Consider the following 10,120-nt stretch of genomic DNA (forward strand, 5'->3'; position numbering starts at 1 on the left):
AAGCCATGCGAAAGCTGAATACGGTCAACTGCAAACTGCTGTGCCGCACATGCATCAATTACTGGATGGGTTCTGTCTCAACAGCAACAGAACTATAGGTTAAAGAAGAACTTACCCAAGTTCTCTGATCTGGCAAACGAAACTGAAGGGCGGAAGAGAGGGAAAAGAGAAACCGGTCAGAACCAAGAAGTAATGCAGGAATCAACAGAATGAGAACTATGGTGTCTGCTGTACTGTGAAAGCTACCTTTCTGCTGAGTTCTGGCAGAAAATTTATGGAAGACAAATAATTTCCAACACTTCCTGTTGCTCAATAGGCTCGTTAGTGGAGGCCTCAACTAGTATTGCCTGGATGTTAAATGTCCTTCCAGGAAATATGAAGCTGATTCACTATAAATTCCAGTGGCCTCAGTACTGCAAACTCTTTTTTTTTTACATGTTGCTCAAAAATGAGTCAGGTAACTGACAACAAACCTACTCAGAAGTGTACAAAGGGCCTCTTGACTCAGAGCTGTGCGGGCCTGGTATTTGTAGGAATGATTTGTGTGTGCGACCAGACATCATAAACTCTTAAAGATGGTCTAAGTACTCAGTTAGTGTTTCTACTGATAGGACACCTCATTAAGGAAGGCGGGGTAGCCATGTGGCTGCTGCAGGCTGGGCCCATGCAGCACTCTGGACAGGGGACATAAATCAGACAAATGAAACAGCCTGTAAAAACTAGACCTGAAACGGCTTGAACAGAAAGGGGGGGAAAAAAAATCATATGCCTGAGAAAGTGGTGTTTTCACTTTCCGACAGACCGTTCTCACCCGCAGGGGAAGTTTGAACAAATGAACGGAGAAGCAACATGTCGTAGACACACAACACACGTGTGTGTAAATCGGCGTACGAGTCCACATACACACACACACAAGAACATTGTGGAAACACTGGCACAAAACCCAGGAGTACAAATCACTACTTTAAGATCATATCATTTTTTTATACTGTAATCAAAGACATATTACGGGAAGAAATGCCACAATGTTCCCTTTCTTACTGCCACAGCTGTTTCAGATAGCCAACAATGGTCTTAACAGGCAGTAGCTTGTATAAGACTATGGCTGCAGTCTAATCCTCATTAATCCCAGTTTAACCAGACTGGGATACACATTCTGAAATAGAAAAAATCCATAAAATTCACTTTTAGAATCATTGTATATGAATATCAGGAGGGGTGATAGTGGACTGGTGTCAATGTGGAACAAATAAAAATTGATGCAGCCAAGACTTGTCTCCACGTTTGGCAATTACATTTTAATAGTGGAGACCTAAAGGAAATGATAGGGGTTGAAAAAGTCTTGAAAATACCTTCAGAAATATTAGGGTTAAAACGCACCTGTGGATGGAAGAGGAAGCCCGGAGCTGGTCGCATGTACTTGTCTTTCAGAGTCTCAAACGGATCACTCATTCTCCTCTTCTCAACCCTGCTAATAATAGATTTCTATCAGCTCTTAACATATAAACAACAGCAAAAAAAGGATTATTTCTATTCATCTTTATGAAAAAACTCCAATAAACAAACAGTACATTTTGCCAGAAGGATCTAATTCTGTAACAATACAATAGAAGTAGTGAGACACTGGGAATCGCAATACCTGTAAATGGGGTCCATGAAGAAAGGTGTAGGTCTGGCATGCTGTAGGGAGGTGTTTGGTTTGGGAATCTCCACTGCTCGCTTCTCATCTTTGTAATTAGGATTCTTCTTCACCTCCTCCTCCTTTAGTTTACGTCCGTGGCCTCTGGGGCCAAGACTTAGATCTAGCGGCTGATCCTGTCCATTTGGATGCGATGCCTCTGGTTTGGAGGAGGCAAATGAGGCTAATGCTTCCTCTTTTCGTTTGGTAGTGAGGTCAAAAGGTGACTCAGCCGAAGACTTTCCCTGGGCCTTTTTGCATTCGTCTCCCGAAGACTGAGGATCCGCTTTGAGGTCCGCAGACCTGCCGTCCCTATCTGGAAAGGGGTAAACTGGTGGGGAAAAAGCGGGAAAGAAAGGCAATGGAAACATTGAAGGGTAGGGCAGAGACCCAGCCTTTTTGTCCTGCAAGCCAGCTAGCCCAGTTGATCCAAAGTACTTCTCAGCAATGGAGGCAATAGCCTTAATAGAGTCATTCACAGCCCCTGTTACTGCTGTGTGCTCATCCAGTGAGGATGGGATCAGGGAAGGGCCGGGAAAGTCATTGGCAGCACTGCTGCCCATCAAACCGTGGCTCTGAGGTTCGCCCTCACTGGTCTTCCTCTTGGGACCTTTGCCGTTTTCCCGAGCAGCCCCTCTTTCCCTCTCACTGTCCAAGTCACTCTCAAGCTCAGAGCCTGATGTACTCTCCAGGTCACTTCCGCTGGGTGTGCTGACATCGTCCAGGTCGCTGCTTTCAGAGTGGTCGCTCTGCTTGTTTCGTTGCTTTGTGGACGATGATGAACCCTGGTTGTGGTGCTCTGAGTCGAGTTTCTCCTTTTCTGGTGAACAATCTTTACCCAGAGCTTTCAGCAGCTCGCGAGACTCGACAGCTCCGGGACTCGGAGGAAGCAGAGGACTTTTGCTCGCCTCTGTACCAGGCCCTGCCACAGATGCATGAGCTGGCTGTCTGATGGGCGATGTTGTGGCTGGAATGAGTGGAGGCCGGTGATATAGTCCAGAAGGAAAGAGGCCTGGAAAGCTGAAAGGAAATGCAGGAGCTGCAGGGAAAGTAAGCCCGCTGTGGTGGCGGCTGGCCCCAAAATAGTCAGCAAGTCCCGCACTGCTGTGACCCATGGCAAGAGCTGCTTTGTCCAAACCAGGAGTGCCTGGAAGTGGCATACCCTGGGCAAAGAGGGCCCCAGCTGTGAAATGATTCTTGCCTTCACAGAAGCGCCGATGCTTATTCAGGGATGACGTGGTGCTGAACATTTGTCCACAGTCCTTGCATTTGATCTGTGTCCGGCAGTCGGCGTGCATGCGTTTGTGCCGACAAAGGTTAGAGAACTGGGTGTAGGACTTGTGACATACTTCACCTGCAGGGATACGAGACAGATGCACAACCTGTCAATGGGTATGACAGATTAACACAGAGACAGGTTACATGACATCACCAGTTAACATGAATTAGACTGACAAAACCCTGGGAGGAGTAATACAGCATGAGTGATATCACATTTGTTCCCACTGACACTCTGACAATAGCTTTCCAGCAATGTAAAAACAGAGGCGTGTCCAAATCCTGGCATTGTAAGGGACTATGTACGTTTGGTGGTGTGAATCTTTTGCTGCCACTCATCACCTGCACATCAAACCAGATTCCCAGGCATCTCCATCCCCATTGTCCTTTCACTAGCGCTCCCAAGGAGTCCGTAAACAATCAGGCGAGGACATAGACATGCAGGCACATTTGCAAAGTGTTCGGACAACAAAAAGCAGCTGGATCACACACAGACACACAGAGATGTGAACAGGAATGCAGACTCAAGCTACACACATTCTCAGCCGCACACAGCACAATGGCTCTATTTTAGGTTTGAGAAGGAAGTGGAGTTGAATGAATCCTATCCTGCAGTCCGGTTCCCAGGGACAGGGCTCACGTCCTCTGCTGCCTCTCTTCCCTCTTCCCCCTCCAGGCCTCTAAAGTCTCAAGTCGGCCTGCGCAACCCCCTCACCTTGCCCCCCCCGAGGCCATGTCGTCCTGTGCTAAGTGACCTTCCCACAGCCAACCCTTGTATGCCTGTATGTCACTTTTGTCTAGCCCCGGAAGATGTACAGTGACAACACCCGATCCAAAAACAAAACCCTACCATCCGATGTTATCTATTGCAGTCATCAATCTGTCAGCTTTATGGAATACTTGTGAATGATTTGTAAAGCGTAGGAAGTGGACCTTTTGCACAAATTGTCTCAATTGTGACTGTAGGTTATTTTTCAGCCATGGTGCAAAGGTAAAGTGGTTGACCTCCAATCAGAAGATGGCAGGTTTGGGTCAAAGTGTCGTTGGGCAAGACCCTGAACCCCACATTGTTCCTGGTGGTTATAGGTTGGAGCCAGTGTTTGACAGCGCTATCAGTGTGTGAATGTATGTGTGACTGGGTGAATGGGACTGTGACTGTAAAGCACTTTTGGCCTTCAAAGGAAGATAGATAAGCCCTATACAAGTATTAATTAACATCTTCTCTATCTTAATTCCTTACTTATCTGAAATTGTATTAAGTTTGATTTACTCCACGTCCATTCTGTTCATATTCCAGCCTTTAACAGTTGATTAGTGCACTTACTCCCGGGTTTTCCAGATTTTCTTCCTAACCTCTAGTTTGCCTCTTGCATGTCAGTTTGCAATTCCTTCTCCCTCCCAAAAAACACTCATCTTGACAAGAAACCCTTCTTAGCTTGCTTTCACACACTCCCTACATCTGAAGGCTAGTTTTACTCCAGTTTACGCCTTAATAAAACGTTGATTGTTCCATTGAAAGGATCAGTCGGAAGGCACCTCTGAGTGATAGATTTTGCTCACGTTGCCGTTAGATGTTCGGTATCAGGAAATGGTTAGATTCTCCCAGTGATTAAGCTCCTGCATACTTTGGATGTCTTCCAGACATAAGGTGCACGAGAGTCAATTCAAAGAGATGGAAAGGAAGAGCAGGAAAACGTATTCGGGAAGCAGATTTGAATAAACAGCCCTGAGGAATTCTAAGTGAGTAAGGCTTAGCCAAGAGAGAACGCAACCTTACAGAAAGGCCGACTTCAACGAGTAAATGAGGAAGTCAAGGCGGTCTTTAAAATCAGGTTGAAAACATCTGGAAATAAGTGGGAGGAGCTTGGAATATTTGTTTAATCTGATGGTCTGTCTTTAGGTGCAGGGTAAGCTGTAATTGAGGGATGCAAAACACCAAGAAATAATCTTTGAATAACACTTATAAAGCCTTCTGATGTTTTTTTTTTTTTTTTTTTTACAAAATGGTGGCAATTTCTATTGATCTTTATTGGATTTGTTTTTTTTGGATTAACAACAGGTTTTGAAAAACTCCAAAAAATATCCCACCACCATCAATAGCATCATTAATAGTCTTAACAAGACATGCATTCCACCACATTCAGAACATGTGTTCACTAGCTTCTAAAAAGGAAATGTAATCTTAAAAACACACTTTTACTCTGTGGATGACACATGCATCCTTGACACTTTTTGTGCATTAATGATATTTTAAAAAAAGATTAAAAAAAACAACATAATTGTACATCACTACTTTCCAGAAGACGTCTTTCAAGAACAATCAAACACTTCACACAGTATCTTATCCAGGGAGCCTTTCTGCTTGGGATTACTTCATCTTTTTTTTTTTTTTTTAACACAACCATTAGCTGTTTTCAAACCTGCATGTTTTCTGCTGATTACAGCAAATGGATTATTTGCAGGGCTGTACATGTGGTTGCTATTTGTGAGGAATGATGAACGTGCTGGAGCCAGAAAGGACAGATTGAGGAATGAGAGGTCTTTGATGAAGATAATTCCAACATATTAGCCGGAGAAAGGGGAACGACTGTGTTTTTGAGTATAAATATGTTTTTTTAAGGGTCGAGTGGAGCATAAGTAAAAATCAAAGCCCTTGATGAGAAATCTGTTGTTTGACGAAGCAAAATGTGTGAAATTGATTTAAAAAAAAGTGTAAGTAGTAGTGGTGTCAGGAGGTTTGCTGGTGTTACCAAACCAGCAATGAGTGAGAAAACCCTTCAGACTTAAACAAAAACATACAAAGCCTGTGGATGACCTAAAATTACTTCTGCAAAGTGATTAGTTTTGCTAATCAATGCCAGTCAAAGCATATTGTCATTATTATTGTAATGTACTGAGGAGACTTACATAGGTAGGGTCTTAGTGACTTACACATGAAGGGCTTGACACTGCTGTGGATGTGCTTATGCTGCTTGAGGCCTGAAGACGTTGCAAACGTCTTGCCACAGTCAGAGCAGGCGTGGGCACGCGCCCCCACGTGCTGCGAGCGAATGTGCCTCTGTAGGTTGCTGGGGTCTGTGAACACCTGCTGGGGGGAGGAACCATACACACAGAGGAGTTACTATCCATTACAATAACCCCCGCTGTAGTAATCATGGGGATTCAACATGCGTCTTCACTTTACCTTTGAGCAGTTTTCACATTCGTAGTGTTTGCCGCTGTCGTGCGACATCTGATGTCGGATCAAGTTTGATTTCCAGTTGAAGGCCTTGGGACACTGATCACACTTATATTCCCTCTCTTCGGAGTGGGAGAGCATGTGGGCCTCCAGGCTGAAAGGAACACAAGAGGACAACAGGTTAAGGTCGTGAGAAAAAAACATCAAGAAAAAAATACCTGCATGATAAACTATCGCTCAAATTGTGCAGCTACCTCTGGACATCAGGGAAGACCTGATCGCACTCTTTGCACTCCTGGAAACCATGGGAAGAACTGTAGGGCCGCAAGTCCTCGGGTTCATGGTCCTTTAGCCCGCTGTCCTCTCCTGCGTACACAAGACAGGATGTCAGATGATTAAACAGCAATAAAACTCTTATTCTGAACTTCAGTAACTTCTGTGGAAGTGACCGACATCTGAACAGCAGCTCGTTCCAAGGCCCTGTCAATCCTGACTAAGATTTTGCTGTGTTACGTTAGATGTGCATAGTTTTTTTCTCCACTCAGTTCATGTCTTTCAGTGTGCTGTCCAGCATTCTCATTTTAAGGCAGAATATAATCCAAGCTGCATTAAAGATGCAGTTTTTAGCCAAAATCCAACAACCTGTCATTTTCTACGTCACTAATACGTTCTTTTTCAAGCAGCATTTTTTGTCTGCTCCTATTTAATAAAGATTTGAATAAAATAAACACTCAGAAATTCAATTTCGAGCTTAGTAATGTAAAGGTGGGATTATATAAGTTTGCTCCCTCCAACTCCATTTCAATAAATACATAATTTGATGCCAAGTTATCGTAAGTCTGACATATCTTTGTTTAATTATAAACCTATGTATATTGTATTAGACATGAATTATTCTTACTTTGATTGCTTGAAATGAACCATTTCAAATGAAACAAATCAAAAAATGTTCTATGATTCAACCAGATCTGTCTGAGGCAGAATCAAATAGAATCCAAGCGACCTATACCATTAAAAAATCATTTCAAAATGAGAGAAATTGAAAATCGATCATGGAAAATACCAATTAGATTGAGGTACGGCAATTTTATTTTACTATAATGTAAGAATGACCAAGTGCCATCACGGCAGACAACACACATGGGATGGCAGCAAAAAATGATCAACCATTATTACAGTCCAATCTGTGGAAACACTTTGAATTTTATAGACATGTGACCACATAGCACGATAGAATGTTCTAATAAAGTTCTGTTTGTATCATTTTGATGTGGAAAAACAACAGTGGGCTGAACTTTATGAAACTAAACTGTGAATGATTTGACATTAATTCTTGTTTGTTTGTACACAAATTGAATTTGCACTTGATAAAAATACAAGGAATCAAGAAAACTTCCACTGTTCAGTACCAGGTATTTATCTCTGAGTCACACTGGTTGAATTTTTGGCTAAAGATGTCCTATATCAATTTTAGGTCAGTGAATCGGATTATTCAAAGTGAACCAATATCGACCATGAATCGTACTGTCAATCACAAGTTATGACATGAATCAAATTGTTACACATCTACGGTAATTACAGACCAATTTGCAGATTAATGTACTGATTAATGTCTGAACTATTGGTTTGACCAGTTCCTACCTCATAGCTCAGTTACAGTTCACAGCAGCATCACACACAAACGCCCACATTCCAGTCAAACCTGAGTTGAGGAATGAAGAAGGCGGCCCCCCACATGGCTGCTTCTGGTGGTCGAGCAGCTGGTTGCGGGACTCAAAGTGCTGATCGCAATCCTCACAGCGGTACTGCCTCTCCTCTGCACAATGAGGGGAAGAAAAGTTATCTCAGTGCTTTTTTAGATGGGACAATAATGCAGATGTGTGTGTATTTATAATGCGAACCGTGAATATCAGGAGCCATTGTGTCGCATGAATACTCCTCTGCCTTCATGAAAAGTAGCAGCTCTTCACCGGGAAAGATTTCTCTGGTGACTTTGTAGAAGATCTGTAGCAGGCGATACAAGTCTAGGTTAAGGACACACAAATCGCTAGAGAGGAACACATTTGAGTGCTGCACCATTTCTTTGTTAGTCACTGCAACTATGGCCATAATTGTAAAGCAACAGAAGTCCATCAGGGTCGCTCATGGTACTGTACAATAACACCAAAGATACACAAAAACCAAAGCTGTGTACATGAATGTCATACAATCACCACCATCTCAGAGTGCGGACAGAAACACAAAAACACACAACCTCATTAACTTGTAAATAGTCATCATTTAAGACATCCATCTTCTCAAGTAAATGAAAACACGAACCACCACAGCGCAGAGTAAATACACTGTCAAGTATACACACAGTGAAGATTATAGCGGGTAGGAAGTGGGAAATAAGCACAAGCTAATTCAACAGCCGTCAAAACAAGCAGGTGGTTTGAAATAATAAACAGCTTTACCATGAATCAAAGCTAAACGGTGAAGTTAAGCCTAAACTCTGATACAGAGTTGATGTTTTGAATTCACTTTAAAGTGATCATTCCACCATTGATGTGCTGGAAAAAGCGACAAGTGTCAGGAGGCGCTGCTCGGTTCTAAGAAACTGACTGTGAAGCGTCTCATGAACACACAATAGCCTTTCTCTGTGAAACAATCACACACCGAGTTATTTCTGGCAGCCTTCGGACATTTAGCATCGCTGCTTCCTTTGCTGTGTCAACATGACAATGACGATGAAGGCATTTATTAGAAATGCATTCTGCCGGGGGTGGAGGGGGTGGCTACTTGGAAGTGTCTGGACATCGGTGAACAAATCCACAGCAGAGCCACGCAGGGCTGGTCAGAGCCAGGACAGTCAACCGTGGGTGCCATTGTTTGTATTTATGGAAAATGATAGAATGATTCATACAAAACTGTTAGTGGAGTCAGTGGGGCTCAGCTGACCAATGGACTGGTGCATGTTCCTAAAACGAAAAGGAAGTTTGGTGATGTCCTTTAACCCTTCAAAATCTGAGTTTTAACTCCAAAGTTGTTTGTTCCTTCCACCACCAAAACCCTTCAACTGTTTATGCAATTAATGTAATTCCAGTGGCTTCTGAAGTGGGGTAAAGCGCTAATGTGTAGCACTTTACAAGCATGATTTTTTTTTTTAATTTAAACTGATAAAATTAAAAAAAAAATTAAAAACATTATAAACAGTAGTATAACAATAAATGGCTTTATATACAGTTCAAAGGGGTTTTGAATGAAGATTATCTACTTTTTTCAACTTAGAGATTTACTAACATTGTTTTACATTAATACAAGAAAAAAAAAACACTGGAAACAATTAACTTTGGTCAAAAGCTTTTTTTAAAAAACGATTTTTTAGAAATTACCTTTTGAAAAAATTCTTTCAATTTTTTTCATTGAGTGACAATTTTTATTGTCGTCCTCATAGGAACCCTCTTGTAGAGATACAGAGAAGTTTAGCACTTCTTTTCACCGCTGGTTTCATAAACAAATTTGCCTGTATTTATTTTTGCCAGTTTCGCAATCTTTTTGGAAAATTTTCCGCAATTTTTTTTTGTTGTTGTTGTTACAGGTTTCGTTATTTCTTTCATATTGTTCCTTCAATCCTACGTTTATATACTCATTAGATGCTCTTTTTGTTTGTTCCTGCCCCTTACCTATTACTTTATTCTATATTTTAATTCTGTTTTATATTGTTTGTTTGTATAGTTCTACAATCTATATTAATAGCACTCATGCACTGCTTTTCATATTTAAATTGAGATTTACATTAAAGTTTATTTAGAAAACAAACTGTATTTATTTTCTCTTAAGCTTCGTTTGCATCAGCCATAGCCACATATGTTCAAGCAACCTCTTCGAATGAAAAGTCTATGTAAACAGCTGTAAGTGCCCATTCTGTGTTCAAAACTCATCGCTACGAAAGTTTCTTTGACCTTTTTTGTGCTCTATGTACAAAACATGAGTCCATTGAACAC

General features: G+C 41.8%; 1 protein-coding gene across 14 annotated transcripts in view; it reads right to left on the reverse strand.

The window, feature by feature from the left end:
* Positions 1-10,120, reverse strand: part of mecom (MDS1 and EVI1 complex locus) — a 168,560-nt gene that overhangs the window by 13,124 nt on the left and 145,316 nt on the right. For 3 of the 14 annotated variants that reach the window (XM_024277509.2, XM_024277522.2, XM_036214728.1), the window contains 8 exons: positions 8,036-8,138; positions 7,837-7,950; positions 6,389-6,500; positions 6,141-6,288; positions 5,864-6,044; positions 1,640-3,032; positions 1,381-1,471; positions 116-142 (listed from right to left, as the gene is read on the reverse strand). In XM_024277509.2, the coding sequence (XP_024133277.1) occupies positions 116-142; positions 1,381-1,471; positions 1,640-3,032; positions 5,864-6,044; positions 6,141-6,288; positions 6,389-6,500; positions 7,837-7,950; positions 8,036-8,138 (2,169 nt within the window). The remainder of the gene's footprint in view (positions 1-115; positions 143-1,380; positions 1,472-1,639; positions 3,033-5,863; positions 6,045-6,140; positions 6,289-6,388; positions 6,501-7,836; positions 7,951-8,035; positions 8,139-10,120) is intronic. The other 11 variants (XM_024277516.2, XM_024277515.2, XM_024277511.2 and 8 more) reach the window with 11 other exon arrangements.

This window comes from Oryzias melastigma, linkage group LG13, assembly GCF_002922805.2.
Source record: "Oryzias melastigma strain HK-1 linkage group LG13, ASM292280v2, whole genome shotgun sequence".
In the NCBI taxonomy this organism is placed as follows: Eukaryota; Metazoa; Chordata; class Actinopteri; order Beloniformes; family Adrianichthyidae; genus Oryzias; species Oryzias melastigma.